The sequence below is a fragment of the Coturnix japonica genome, chromosome 3 (genome assembly GCF_054131305.1).
Source record: "Coturnix japonica strain WE chromosome 3, WE-NBRP24, whole genome shotgun sequence".
Lineage (NCBI taxonomy): Eukaryota > Metazoa > Chordata > Aves > Galliformes > Phasianidae > Coturnix > Coturnix japonica.
Window position 1 is genome coordinate 23,822,111 of NC_140665.1, and position 15,376 is coordinate 23,837,486.

At 44.9% G+C, this 15,376-nt stretch overlaps 1 protein-coding gene across 4 annotated transcripts in view; it reads left to right on the forward strand.

Moving 5' to 3' along the window:
* The first annotated feature begins 6,631 nt into the window (after positions 1-6,631).
* Positions 6,632-15,376, forward strand: part of EML4 (EMAP like 4) — a 140,276-nt gene continuing 131,531 nt past the window's right edge. For 3 of the 4 annotated variants that reach the window (XM_015857492.3, XM_085541195.1, XM_085541196.1), the window contains exon 1: positions 6,632-6,895. In XM_015857492.3, the coding sequence (XP_015712978.2) occupies positions 6,871-6,895 (25 nt within the window). In that variant the 5' untranslated portion in view covers positions 6,632-6,870. Of the gene's footprint in view, positions 6,896-8,803; positions 8,884-15,376 lie in introns of those variants that run through there. The other variant, XM_085541194.1, reaches the window with a different exon arrangement.

The following is a 15,376-nucleotide window of genomic DNA, read 5'->3' on the forward strand; positions in this document are numbered from 1 at the left end:
AGCCTGTCACAGGAGGAGACCTGTTCCTATTCACAAATGGAACATTTAAAGTGAAATAAAAAGACTGAGTTGCTCCAGGCACTCACCCCTGCCTTCAGCATGATTTCTCAAGCATTATAAACCACATAAAAGGACAAAAGGATACTTCAGTGCCAGGCCAGAAAGACCTGAGCCATGAAATACCTTTCCAGGATGAAGATCACAGATATCAAGATAATGCACCAAAAAGAAAAGGTAATTTTCAACTTTATTATATTCTCATGACCAATGAGAAAATAGGTTACTTAGGAAATTATTTAAAGCCTACTCATCAAAGCAAAGACAGCAAAAGCCAGATTTGGTTGTACATTGTCTCTCTTGCTGCCATCTACTGTTTTTGCATGGAAGATTTCAAACACTGTACCATGATTTTTCCTCTGACCTACTGCATTAACCCTACCTACAGTGCAGATGGATGTCATTCAAGCTGTTATACTCACTCCGTGCTTCCAGGAAACAGCAAACACAACTCCTTCATTTGCAGAGCTGTTGGTACTGGAGATGTCTACTCAGATTGACGTTTCTTGTGACCACCTGCAGGAAAACCATCCCCTGGCAGGAAAGGCTGATGCTGGCTGCACACCAGAAAGGCTCCACAGAAGTTGTTCTGTTCATTCTATGTGAGCTGAAGGGCATTGGGAATACATGAAATACCGCTCAGAAGTGAAAAACCGCAAAAACTGTTGTGCAGCATCCATCTCTACATGAATGCTGCATGAACATCATTCCTGTGCTTAATAAGAGGGATAAGCCAGACAGCTTTTGGAAGCTTTTCTCAGACTGTCTTTGCTTGGAAAGAGCCTGGTTAATTTTTCTCATTTTCTTCTAAATGAGAACCTAAAGTAGTTGATGGTGATATTCCTGAGTGCTCTGCTCTCCCTGAAACATGGGCAACCTGTGACAGAGGCATCAAGTAGCATTTTTCCCTTTATGCAAGGGAGCATCTATTCTGTGTAGAATCAGATCATGTTTCTTCACTTTTTAAATGCAAATATATAAACAAAATGAGGGGCAAATCTTCTGTTTTCCCTATTTTTTTATTTAAGAAGGACAATTTATTAATATGATGTGGATTTTTTTTTTTCCCTTTATTTCCACTTCCCATTCTGTGTTGTTTGGATTTTTTTTTTTTTAATGTGAATTTCCATTTCGGGCAAAGTGGAAGGTTGGCCACTTTTGCTGAAAAACAAAGGATGCAGATTAATAGGGGAAATAATGTATTCATTCTAGTGCATTATATACTTTTTAAAAGTAAATTTTAATTGGACGGCTTGCATAAATGGAATGTAAATGTCTCTACAGCACAGCATGTGTCTGGTGCTTGAAAAGGCAAAGTTCAACTCCTGATGTCATTAATCAGGAACTATAATTTGTAAATGTAGAGTAGGTAATGGAAATTAAAACAAATGTGCTTTATTAACTAATTCTTCAGGCACAGGTAAATCTGTCCGAAAATGAGTTCATTCGCCCTAGCTAAGCACTGTGCCTTATTATGTCTAAGTTAATAATCTACTGCTTTTCACTGCAGAAAATCTAACTTCCCTGCCTAAGGACCCACATATGAGACTGTGATGCAAGACTGTCTTTACAAATTTGGTCTAAATAAAGATCACCTACTGGCCCCATCACACTATCTGCCTGAAAGACTTTGGCAGCCTTATGAAAGCAGAAGATATTATGCTGAGACATACGTTTTGATGAGCATTAAGAAAACAGGGTTAGAATTTTCATTTTCTTGATCGGTAGCAATGCTCCTGATACTTATTCAGCAAAGATACAGTCAGATATCTCATCATACTTTGCAAGTGTTTCTGAAATAATTTCTGTACAATCTATCTCACAAATACATTAACAGTGTGTGTTTAAGAGATTTACTTCCTAGAAGAAGGCAGCAGCCTCCTTCCTGCATCTACATTTCCTTGTGCAGGAGTAAAGTAAATATGTATTACTGTAGGATGGATGGTATCAATACCCAAATACTCTACTGAGGACTACCAGGGGACTGAGAGCAGACTTGCCCTTGGGTCCAAGTCAAAGTTAGTATTTTTAATGGGAGTATGGTTGCTTTCCATTTTGTTTCAATTTAGTCGCTGCTGGCCTATTATTTGGCCTTTGTTCTTCAGCCTGCAGCCCTGCATTAACATCCATGTTGGTGTTCTCAGCCTGTAAAAAGGGGGAAGATCTCCATGCTAACATTATCCCTTCCAAAAGAAAACACTGCACACCTGCCACACTAGCTAATGACTGGGCAATATAGTGGTTGTCACAGCTTAAAAATGCAGGAATGGAAATGGGAAAGAATCCCAAACTCCCAGAAGCAAAAAGGCCAAAGAAAAGCAGAAATTTACTGAGGAGTATGGTGCAGCTGAAAGACAATATAAGATTCCTCTAACTGGGCATAAGAACAGGACAAAAGAACAACAAAACCTCCCCAAACCCATTTGTTTGGTTTTATTGTGGGATTGGCTGCAATCTGCCAGCCTGTTTTAAAATCAACGTTTCACAGCAAGAAACCATACAGTAATGTATCACTTCTCAGCAGGCACTTCCTTTCACTGACAAATGGTTCAAGTGAAGTGATGGCCTAAACGGAATTACACAGAGGGGAAACAGCGTTGATGAAGAAGGATCTATATGAGTGCATTTATTTATATATACATACACATGCACACAGCCTATTGTGTGGACCAGCTTGTTATTGTGGATAATGATCTGTATAAAATGCAAAGCTACAGGAGATGTTTTAAGTCAGGAAAAAAAATAATCCACAAGTGATGCTAATTTATTCCATTCCCAAGGGGGATACCCATAACCCCTTCAGACTGAAAATCACCACCTCTTCCAGTGGCTACACACATACTAGTTAGCATCTCTAGTTAGTATTGCCACTAGCTTTACCTTTTCCTAATTTTTCTAAGTAGGAGAACAGAAACCAGATCTCTCCAAAGCACACCACAGAGCTCCCAAGTACAAGCTGAAGCACATTTTTTCCTGAGGCAGGGAATAAAATGCACCCTAATGTAAATGGCTGATACAATGCCAATGCACCAATTTATGCTTCAGCTAAATTCTTAACTTAGCACTTATGTAAGATATTAGACTTTTATAGGGCTTGGACCAAGGTACGAATTTCATGGGGAACTCACTAATTTGAGAAAACAACTGAGTGTGCTCTTTGGTACGAGAAACCAGACCACGTATCCATTGGGGAGAGATGAAGGAAGATAAGGTTCTATTTTTTCAGCTTTGTGAAATGTTTTTCAGATTTCCTCACTTAAAGTAATCTCAGCATCAATAAGGTTCCAAATTTTCAACCTGCTCTCTAGTTAAAATGCTGAGCCTTTCCCCTCCTTAGAAAAAAACACATTGCACGCACAGATTTCCAACTATCTCTGTTCCAACCCTGCCAATTTTTTGAATGCTTAGCGTTGCACTGCATCTGCTTATTCCCCACCAGGGCTGGTGAATGAATTAGCACCAGAGCTCTGCTATTTTTCTCTTATCCAGTAGTTACAGTTCTATGAAACTGCCATTTTAGAAATATATTAATTCAAGGAGGTGAAACGTAGCTTAAACTAACAGGTCTTGTAGGTTCTATATTTGAGCCAAAATGCATGCTCAGTGAGGACACCAGGAAATTACACAGCTCGTGCCAGAGTTTCATTAATGGCTCGGGATTACAGTTTTGGGGTAATCAATATAAAACAGCAACCCCAAGTTTGCTTTTTCAGGAGGTGAGTGCTCTGCACTTCCTCCAAATGAAAACACCTCTTGTGGGCCTCCACAACGGAGGCCCTCAAAAAACAATAGTATGTTTACATAGAAAAAAAAAAAATTGATCTTTTTATTTGGGAAGATTCTTTGGATATTTTAAACAAAATGGAGGACCATCAGCAGAACTTTAGGTATGCCTTAACTTCTGACTGCTAGGAAAAATAGAAAGATAAAGAGTTTTGGAAAGACTTTTATTCCTCTCGTGCACTATTAAATGCATTTAGCTGCCCATTCACTTTAACAAACACACAGCGGAGGATGCAGCTAGGAGTCTTTGTCAAAATCAGTAAGGATAGCCAAAGTAGTTAATAAACTCAGTCCCACTTGGATAGCCCGATGCCAGATTTAATGTAAACACTTAATTAACAACAACACTGGCATCTGGTTTAACCACAATCAGTGTCTGCTGCTACCTGCCAAGCTGTAATCAAATGTCCCCAGTCCTGCTCAGGTCCCTGGCATGACTCCTGTTGCTTCCCATGGCATTCAGCATTACAGGTGATTCATGCCCTCTGGCCATGTATAGGGGAGGAAAAATCCCAGCCCAGAAAGGAAAACTCCAGACTCTGTGCTGGAGGTAAGGGGATTACCCTCTACAAACCAGGAAACGGTAATTTAATCCACCTCTAGGTCAGGCACCAAATTATTTTCCCTTACATCAGCAACTCCTGGGAGCTTCTTACAAATGCAGCCTCGCTTGGGAGAATTACCAATATGCCATGCCTTATGGTAAACCAATAAAATTGTTCCTCTTCAGAACAAGGCACCATAACAAACTCCAAATACCCACAAAGGAACAGCAGCACTACACTCAGGGTGTGATCCTGCACTGCTTCAGCCCCTCCAGCTGTGGGGCAGTGCTGCCTCCCCATAGGTTTGCAGGTGGGAGCTGGGGGAGCAGGGCCAGAGCTGGTGCTGGGCTCCCCGCCTACAGGCCAGCACTGGCTGGGGCTGCTTGCACCAGAAAAGCACGATGAAGGACGTTTCCTTCCATGTTTCCACTTTGGATCAGGAAACCATGAGCCATATTAAGTATTAGAAGATGAGTAGAGTGGAAAGCAGATTTCTCGTGCTAATGGGTAAAGTGAAGGGGCTCGGACTCTCAACTTCACGTACAAGAATCTCAGCAATTTTGTTTTGTTAATCATATTTTTTCACATTTCCACAGTGGAAAGGTGCTTAAATACAGTTTACATTCAAGCCACCAAAAAAATTCAAACAATTCCCAGGCTGAACGTTGCCAAACTAGGTCAATTAACAATAAAATAAAATAAATAACAAGGTATTCTTATAAGAAAAACTGTTCAAAAAAACCTGTGATCCAAGGAAAATGTGCCAGAAAAATGAAACAATAGGGGAAAATATCTTATTTCCTTCAAGAGCAGAGTAAAAATCCCAGGAATGTGTGCAGCCTCTGCTGAGTGCTTCACAGCGACCTCCTCCTGCAGGTCACATTTTCCATTGCTCTCCCCTAGTAGGAGACTCCGTGTGTACACGTGGGCCTCAGAGCAGCCCCAGGAGGCTCAGCCAGGGATGGGGCATCCACCATCTCACTGGGCAACCTATTCCTGTGCCTCACCATCCTCACTGTAGGATACTTCTTCCTTATATCCAAACTATAGCTCCCCCCTTTTAGTTGGAAACCACTTCCCCTCATCCTGTCGCAACAGACCCTGCTGAAGAGTCTGTTCCTGTTCTTCTTACAGCCTCCTTTAGATTCTGACAGGCTGTTATCATGTCTCCTTAATGAGTAAAAGTCTTTGCTTTTTAATTTCCTTAATTTTATTTGGTTGCTGAACTCCACATTGAAATAGCTTTATTTTTTACTAGTTAGTACTTAACTTTGGGTCTTCAGTACTACCTGAGCACCCCACTGTGTTTACAACAAGGCAATGGAGAGCTGCCTCTCTCAGCAGCTCTACCTTGTGGTGCGCTGCTGTGTATGACCCAGATAACGCAAAGCATTCACACTCCTAAGCAGTTTCAGCAGTAATTAAGGATCTAGATAAGGATCTATTGCTGTCGCCTTCAGCTCTGTGCCTCCTTTTTCCAGGCTTACAAGTACAGGGTTGTCTCCAGCGACCCACCCGGCCCTGCTGCTCCAGCTCCCCCCAGCCTTGCCCAGCGGCAGCCCTGGACACGGCTGCGAGCAGCAAGCAGCTCTACGGGGCAGCACCTGCCCCCCTCGTTGCGTTCACGAGAGGAAAGCGTTCGCACCACAACAGGATGTTGCAATGGGTACGCAGCTTTTCCATACCAGGGAGAAAGCAACGCATCGCACAACTTGGCGGTGTTGCCTAACGCACGAGCTCTTAAGCAGGAGACTGGCCGGCGAGCAGCACGGTCGACCTGAATTTCTGGTTCTGCTTTGCGTTGCTCCTCATCAACGTGCGCGGGGCTGGAAGCAACGAGAGCAGCCCGGAGTGGGGGCTGTAGCAAAGGGTGGCGGTCCCGGGACTTCACCCCCAAATTAGTCTGAACCAGCGCTTCCATAGCTGCCTAAAGAAATCTCAGCTTTGATCGCTGCGTCTCACCAACCCCTGAACGCAATCCGAGCAAACGCCCTACAGAGAGGCTGCGGGTGCCGCTCCTCGGGCATATGGGGTTCCCTATTGGCGGCCGCTGAAGCGGCGGCGGGATCGCTCCCCTGGGGCAGCCCGGGCCGGTGCGGGGCTGCCGGCAGCGAGGGCGGCCCGATCCCCATCCCCGTCCCGCCCGCAGGGGAAGCGGCGGCTGCCAGGGCGGGCGGAGTCGGAAGCACGACAGCACGGGGCGCTGGGGCGGTGCTGGCGGCGGCGGGAGGAGCTCGGAGCTCGGCACTCGGCGCCGCGTTAGGGTCGCGGCGCAGCGACGGAGCCGGGCAGCGCCGCCGGCCCCGCAGCAGCAGCAGGAGGAGCCGGAGCCGCCCCCCGCCGAGCGCCGGGAGCCGCTGCCCCGGGCGGCCGATGAGCGCCGGACTGCGGCGTCGCTGCCGCCGCTCCGTGGGTGAATGAACCTGTCCCGGACGGCGACAGCGGCTTCGCCTCGGGCTGCGGCACCAGCCTTCCCCAGGACAAAATGGACGGGTTCGCCGGGAGCCTGGGTGAGCGGCTACGGGCAGCGCGGGGCGAAGGGCGGGACGGGACGGGAGGGACGGGGCGAGCCTGGCTCCGGGTGGCAGCTCGCCCTCCCGCCGCGGGGCCGGGGACCGGGGGTGCGCACCTGCGCCCGGGCCGGGAGCCGCCGAGGGCAGCGCCGAGCTGCGAGCAGCGCCAGACGGAGCCGGAGCCGGGGGCGACGCGGAGCTGAGCGCGCAACGCCACCCGCTCTGCGGCGGGAGGGGAGGGAAGCGGGGAGGGAGAGAGAGAGAGAGAGAGAGAAAGGGAGGGAGGGAGGGGATGCCAGCGCGAAATCTGGTCAGCTTCAAACCATCTGTTGCGAGAACTCCGGCTGCACTTGCCTCCTTTGTTCTTTCCTCGCCGTGGACGTGCGCTTTCCCGGAGTTACTTACTTGGGCTTGTCTGGCTCGTTCTGTTTAATACCATTTTAGTTTTGCTCCGGGTACAGAGGTCCGATGCCGGCCTGCCGGAGCCCGGCGAAACGGCTTCGTTCCCGGGGCGCCCGCTGCCCTCAGCCCGGGCCGGGGGCACCGCTTTGCTCGGAGCAGGGCGCGGGGGGAGCAATCCCTGCCCGGAGCTCGGCGTGCTGCGCTGCGCCCAAACCCGAAACACCTATCGCTCACCCGGGGAGCTGACAGCCTGAGCTCTTTTCGGTTTCATAAAACGACGGCAAATAGTCGCCGCGTAGTTTAGGAGAAACCTTCCAGCAGCCCCTTTCCGAATGCTTCAGAGGATAACTCGCATACAGCGTGCAGCCGTCCCAGTTGAAAGTATGACCTGACTTTATTTCTACATGTATGAACTGTAGAGTGCGTGCATCCTAATTTGTTTTCGGTGGCACAGCTTTGCCTATTTGCTTCCTGGGACACCAAGCAATGCGCTGCCTACCTGCAGCCCTTCCGTGCCTGTCACAGTGCTGCTGCACCCAGTTCAGCACCCAGCCCCCTTCCATCTTTGGCAGGAGAATAAATCTGCCCCTCTAAAAATGACACAGAGTTAATTTTACAGCACTCGGGTGAAATCTATAATAATAGGGAATAGTTCTCGATTTTCTGGAAAAGTTGACTCATTTGAATAGCGTTGAGTGTGATCCCAACCTTTAAGGTTTCTGAAATGTCTGCTCCTGCGTTTTGGGCACCTGTCCAAACCAAACTGGTGCACCATAATTAACAGTGCACTTTTAAAACATATACTTTTTTTTTTGGCTCCTGGCCTGATCCACGCTCTCCTTGCCCAAATAACTTTTCTGATTATTTCATATCTCCCGATCAAAAAGCGACACGGGGAAGGAATTGCGAGTGCTCTATTCTCATTTTTCACTGGGAAAATTGTGCCCGTGGGTGACGTATGCAAATATACCTTGCTTAATATTTATGAACTTCTTTACCCAGTGGTGGAATTGATCACCATATCAAAGAATGCCCGTGTGCCTTTAGCTCGCGGAGTACTGCCCCCCATGAGGTCCTTATTTAGAAATAACTGTTGGAAGTGGGAGGGGGCGGGTGAGGACCCCAACACTGCTTTCGAATTAATGAAGCACCGCTTTCCTGCTTGGAGGCTGCTTGCAGGGCAGCGACTCAGTCGGTGCTGTGCATGGAAGCAGTGCCCGCTTGGGGCATCCCACTCCTCTTACTGAGGGAGGCTCCATCTGGACCTTTAATTTGTTTCACTGTTTGGTCAGACAGACCCTGTGATTTTATTAGAATTTAATGAGGATTAAGCTCAGCTCAGTCTTTTAAAGTGTATGTCATGATATTGTTAGTTGGCCTTTGATTTTGCTTCTGTAGTAAGCGTCAATGTGTGGTGTTTGCTGGATGTGGGCTGGGAGGGCATGTCCAAAGTTTCAGGCTCCAAAACACAGAGCTCTGTGTGTTCCCATTCTCCCAGGTTCAGCTGTGCTGCTACTTGCTGCTTTGTGATCACTTCTTGTTTGCTGCTGCCGGTAACAAGCATGTAATACACACAAAGATGTGTGAGTTGTTTGGAGACTTTGTTGTTGTTGTTTTTTTTTTTTTAAAAAATCTCCAATTAAAATCTAATGGCTTGAATTTAATCAGTTGTCTGCTAAACGCCTTTTAGGAAGGCTATAAATTAATGTAATTTAGAGTGAAACATAAAAATTAATTGCCATTATTGTTGGCAAAACTCTGCTATCTCTGCATGTGCGTGCTTCACCAGTCAAGCGAGCTTATTAGAGAGCAAGTTGTCCTTTTAATGCCTCCTGTCATCATCTGGAAGGCAAAATGTTATTACAGATTGTGCCCTCCAGCACAGGCAGAAATACCTTTTTGCATGTCTCCTGCAGTCTGAAATACTTCATGCAGCTGTTTTCTTTTGGCTTCCATACTGAAACTTTTATGAGAATAAAGAGATGAAAGAGACCATTTCATATGTAATTTAAAAAATGGCTTTGGTTGTTGGATTAGGAGGTGCTGGTGTAGCACTGGGTCAAGAGCAGAGCCATCCACTTACTGTAAACAGTACAAATAAATAAATAACATTGGGCATTGTGAGTAAAGTTCCCCAGCTGAAATAGTTATTGGCTTGCTCTTTTGATAAAGCACTGAGTTATTTCACATTTATTAGGCCTTGAGTGCATTTTGACTATTGCTAGTAGCAAAGCAGTTACTGAATCCCATTTGTTAGGTCAGGTGGAACTGGCACACCTCACATCTAAGTGTTTCTAGCAGAGCGCTCACAGGGGGGGTTCAGTGAATCAAGGGCTTGGTGAATTCTGGCCTTCTGCTTTTTCAAATGCATCCCTTGAGGTGAAGGAATGTGCTTCTGAATAGGAGTGAGAGGTCCAGGGGCTTGGACAGGGTTCTTGGTCTTGTGCCTTGTGCCCTAGCCAAGACACAAGCACAGCATGGTGGCTGGTAAGGGTCTGCCAAGTTCTCTTGCTTTGGGGTCCTGATCAGCGCAACTCAGAGGCAGCATCTTCATGGGAAAGAAAGCATTATTATTTCCACCGAAAGAAGAGGACAGCGTGGTTCTGGCAAACAGAGTCAGTGTGAGAAATAGCACAGCTGAGGCTGCCAGCAGGCGTTGCCTTGTTGTTACCATCTCCCTTTGTCATGGTGCAGACAATTGCCTCCATCTCCTCCACTGTCATGCTGGCGCCCATGAGCCTGTGAGAACTGGTGGCCCAGCAGCAGGAATCATAGAATCACAAAGTTGGAAAGGACCTACAAGATTATCTAGTTCAACTGTCACCCCATTGCTACCACAAGCCACTAAACCATGTCTTGTAGCTCCTCATCCAGACTCCTCTTGAACACTGCCAGGGACGGCAACTCCACCACCTCCCTGGGCAGGTCATTCCAGTGCCTGACCACTCTCTGAGGCCATAAGACTGCATTGTTAGCAAAACTGTTGGTCTTCTAAATTTAATATTCACATTCTATCCAGTGTTATAGTCACTTCTGGCCTTCCTGCATGCCCATGTGTTTAAGGGCTTTGTCCATAACTTAGATTGTTAGAGGGTTGAGGAGGTTTGCCAGCCCTTAGGTTGGCTTTACTGTATTGTGAACCTACTGAAGCATGGAGAGAGATGCCTTTCTTGGGCCCAAATCTTAACTTCCTGGGACTGATACTTTCTTTGGTGCAACAAATCATAGAATTGTAGGATGTTTGGGGCTAGAAGAGACCTTTAAGGCTACCCAGTTGAAACCCCTTGCTGTGGACAGGTCTGCCCTGGGCCCCATCCTTGTGTCCTTCCAGGGATGGGGCACCCACATCTTCTCTGGGCAGCTGTGCCACTGGCTCTCTGCCCTCCGAGTAAAGAATTTCTTCATCACATCTGATCTAAATCTAACCACTTTTATTTTAAAACTATCCCCCTTTTTCCTATCACTGTCTTTATTTGAGTGTCTCTAGCTGGAAGGTCTGTCTTAATACAGAGCATTTGCCACCATGTTACTTCTCTGGGGCAATTCTCATGCCATCCATTTAATACCCCTCTTATTTCTGCAGGGTTAGTTGGCTAAGATACAAGATCCTTTAAATCCCACTAGATTTAGGCTTACAAAGAGTAAGCCATGGGATGTTCTCTGATGGACACTTCTGCTGTTCATAGCTGTTGCATTGTTTTCTGTTCTGAGAAAGCTTCAGCTTGTTGAGCTCTGTAACAATAACCAATTGTAACTAAAGATGTGGAAGCCTTCATAAGATACATTTTAAAAGAGTACGTCTGTTTCCAAGTTTGTCACCAGAATGATAACAACGTGGCATGAAGAGTGTTGTAGGACTGTCTCCAGCAGTGAGGTCTGTGGGAGGACAGTAACTTATAAAAATAAACAAAGAGCTCGCAACTTATGAACTGTAACCATTGGTTGTGTGCGGGAGGCTGGGAAGCTTAGAAATCACTCCTCTCTTGGAGTTTCAGGCAAAGTATTTAAGGATTAAAGGGGCAAAAATTGTGGTTCAGCTTATTCCTTTCTTTTTTTTCACTTCTCCCAGAGGAAGGGAAATCAGAGGAGAGTAGTAATGGCTGGGGGGGGGAGAGAGAGGGATGGCTTTGCTCTTCTCAATTTGCATTAAAGTTTGTTCTGATGTTGTTGGAAAACAAGTCCGTAGCTGTACTGGGTCTATCTTGGATAATCACTCTTGTGAGAATGTGCTTTTCCTCTGGACATGGAAAGCCTGTGCTGCCTTTTGAGGCTCTGGCTTAGCAGAAGGACCCTCCAGCCCTGCAGGGAGAGAGGGAGAGAGACTGGCCACAGCAAGTCGGAGTTTGTCATTTATCTGGGCTAGTTTTGTTTTCTATTGGATGCCCTTTTAGGCTGCAGACAATGAGTTCAACTTGATTCACCGGGCTCTGCTCCTGGGACTGCTGTGTGCTATTGTCAGTGTGCTAGCTCTTTTGGAAACAAAACTTTTGGCAGGACATGGATCTGTCCTGCCTGAGAAGGATGGCTCTGACTTGTACCGGGGGCATGACAGTGGCCAGGAGAACAGTGCTTGCTGCGGGAACTCTCTGGTGGCCCCTTTTGCTGCCTGGGCAGCATATAGCAGCCCTGCTTTTCATTGCCAGCTGAACAAAGAAACCATAAACCTCAAACGCAGGAGAATCTGTGAGAAAGTTTCTCTCTCCCTGTTGTCGAAAGGTTCTTAATGCCTGCGACGCAGGGGATGATTTTTGGCCTTACACTGTGTACTTCACACTCTCCGACTGAATATTTCTCATACGGACAGTTATTTGACAGCATTTTCTCTTGCCTGAAAAACCTCCTCTGAAAAGATTTTATTTTCTTTCTGTTTGTTACTCCCTGCATTGTGGTGTCTGCAATTATTGAGGTTTATTATTATTATGTTTTCCCTTTTAGGTCCTTGCTAAATCTAATCCTTAATGAATGTAATCTTAAGGCCAAGAATGTTGTTCCTGTTTTACCCACACATAATGTAATAGGGTAATTAATTTTGTAACACGTGTGTATGATGACAGTGCAGGTCTGTGCTCTTGCTGCTGTTTCTAGTAGGGAGATTCTTCTGTTTAGCAGATCAGAATCACCTGATAAACAGCTTTTTATGAGCTTCGCTAACTTCCTTTTCAAGAAATCTTTCTACAGCTGCTCCTGAGCTCAGGTGGAGCCTCTGCTTGCTTTGTTTCACCTCTCTGTAAACAAACATGCTGAGTTGAAAGAGGAGTTGTTACCCTGCCTCCCTCCCCATCCCCTCTTTTTTTTACTTCACCAGCTTGTGGAAATTGATGCAGAACTTTGGAGTTATGGAAATTTCTTTCATGAGGAGCTGATTGAGGTATACCTGGAAGCCCTTTGGGGTGATATGTGGGCTCTTCTGAGAGTTTGCAGGCATCTTTGGGAGCCACACACATGCACTCTGATTTATGGGCAGGCCTGGGTTTGTAATTCAGACAGTGGCAGTGAGAAGGTGCTGCTGAATGAAGGACTGGGATATGAAGAGATCCCAGAGAAGTTAAAGCTCTGAGTTTATGGCTCAATCTTGGAATACATGAAATGCTTTTTCCTCTCTCTCTCTCTCTCTCTCTCTCTCTCTCTCTCTTTTTAAAAAAACTTCCCATTTCTCTATCACTTTCTACTTTTATGCAACATTTCACTTTTTACTTTGGATATTCTTCCTCTTCTTTTGGCTCCATGTTTCAATTATTCATGGAATGTTCACTGATGGTCCATAGCAATATGCCTCTCAAGCTTTATGCCATAAGACTTTTTACTTGATTGGACGAGGTGCATTTTCTTAATTGTTTTTTTGAGTGTTGTGTCTCTCAGTGGATTGCCTTTTCTGCTCATCCTCAATAGCTTCAGCCTAACCTGTTTGCTAAATATAGCTGTGTCTTGATGTTTTTTTAACTGCTATTTTCCCAGCTGCTCTCCTGTTGTTTTTTTTTAGTGTCTGTTCTACCCTGTAAGATATTGATTTTTCATTTGGAACAACAACTTTGCTTTTTCTAGTAAGTGTTGCAGAATCCATTTGCCTTCTTTGTTGTGACTTCTGCTTCATTGTGTGGTCTTGCAGTCTTGAGACAAGATGCTTGAGTGAGTGCAAATCTGACCTACACTAGAAGTAGCTTTGCTCTTTGTACTATATATTTAATTTAGCTATCTAGAGTAGCTTGTACATGTGCGTGACTCTTATATGTACTAAAAATGTAATGGAAGGGGAAGAGATGAAGCAGCATAGTTTTACTGTATAAAAACATATGGTATGTTTTGGAGAAGTTCATCTACAAGAGCTGCTCCAAAAGTAATGCCTCCTACTTTATTATATTGTCCCATGACATCAGAGGTAAATGTTGGTGGTATGAAGTAGAAGTTTGTTCAACCTTCCCACCAATATTCCACTACGTTTTGTTGCAATGAGACAGATGGAAGCAGAAGGGCAATATGACACATTGGCATCTGACATGAAAGTGCACATAAAGCAAAGGAGTGTTGTTGAATTTCTCCATGAGAAAAAGCTTGGTCCCATTGATATTCATGGAAGCTTGCTGAACATTTATTGAGACCAAGCACTGGATTTGGGCACAGTGAGGTGGTGGGTGGTGCAACAGTGGGTGACACCAACAGCGGGTCACCTTTGCTGGTGCAGATTGTTACAAGCACAGTGTGCAGGCTCTTGTTCATCCCTTGTAAATACTAACAGCTAACAGTGGTGACTATGCTAAAGAAGAGTGTTTTATAGCTGAGAATTTGCTCTATTAAAAAGTGCTATTGTGCTCTTTGCATCTGTTGTAGTTTCTGTGGAAATAAATAGGCATTACATCTTGAGCAATCTATGTACCTTGGATTTTAGGTGTTCTGTTAAATTAGACAAAAGCAGTCACTGTTGTCTGTTGTGTGATTCACTTGTGTTTTACTGAAACTCAACTTATAGCTTTGATGCAGTATTCCAGACTGGATTTGGTTCCCACTTGTCCTTCCAGTTTATTTGGGCATAAAAAATAATAGTAATAAATAGGTGGAAGGGAGCAGAAGCCAAACTGGTTTATGCTGAAATGTATTTTGAACTTGTGTAAACAGTTTTAATGCATCAAGCTAAGTTGGCAGACTTTCATAATCCTCTGGGAAAATTGGGAGTTTGAAACCCAGTGGATAAATTGAAGTCACAAATGCTTTTAAGCCCAAGATTTGGCTCCCTAAAGGGATGCTGCAAATGGGTTAGGCCTAGAAATGTGGTTTAGCTAAAGCAAATGAAAATACGTTTTCATGAGAACTTTATGATTTTAAGGACCAAATATTTGGATTTCTTTGTTCTGAGTTGAGGACACAAAACCAAAAAATGGCTGTTCCCAAGAAAAGGTTGTATTTGCTGTCCAAACACAAGAGGTAATGATTTCTCCACATTTTATGTTTTTAAATGAGTTTATGACACAAGAATAATAGAGGCTGTTTTAAAATGCTAAATTTCAGTTAGCTGCTGAGTTGAGCAAACGCTCCCAAGCGTAATTAATTAACACTGCCAAATATACATAAAATGAATGGCAGAACTTTAGTTTGTTTACAGCTTACTGTATGTCACATTGTTTCTCTCTTGGAGAACAAAAGAAAAAATGTCCCTTTTCCATGGGATTTTTGAAGAGCTTTGCGCCTACTGCAGCAGAAAACAACAGCAGGAGGAGGGTGGGCTCCGGTTTGTTTCCTTCCCCCTCATTCACAGTCACAAGTAGACCACACCGTTTTCTCAAGAGGTTTCCTGTTGTGTGCATTATGTGGGTCTGTCATTAATTAGACCACTGAGTTTCACTAGCAAGTTGTGTTGAAAAGATGGCAGGGAACAAGCCAAAGGTTTATATTATGGATTGAGCTTTTGAGGATTGACATCACCTTAAAAACAAACAAATACATTTTTTTAAGGTTATATTATACGTCCTGTAGTACATCTGGCTTTTATAACAAGCTTTTGGATTGTCTTGGAGTTGTAGGTATAGTCCTGTAGGTAGGATATTTGACTAACCTCCTTTCCAGAGCAGAAGGTACTGGAAATCT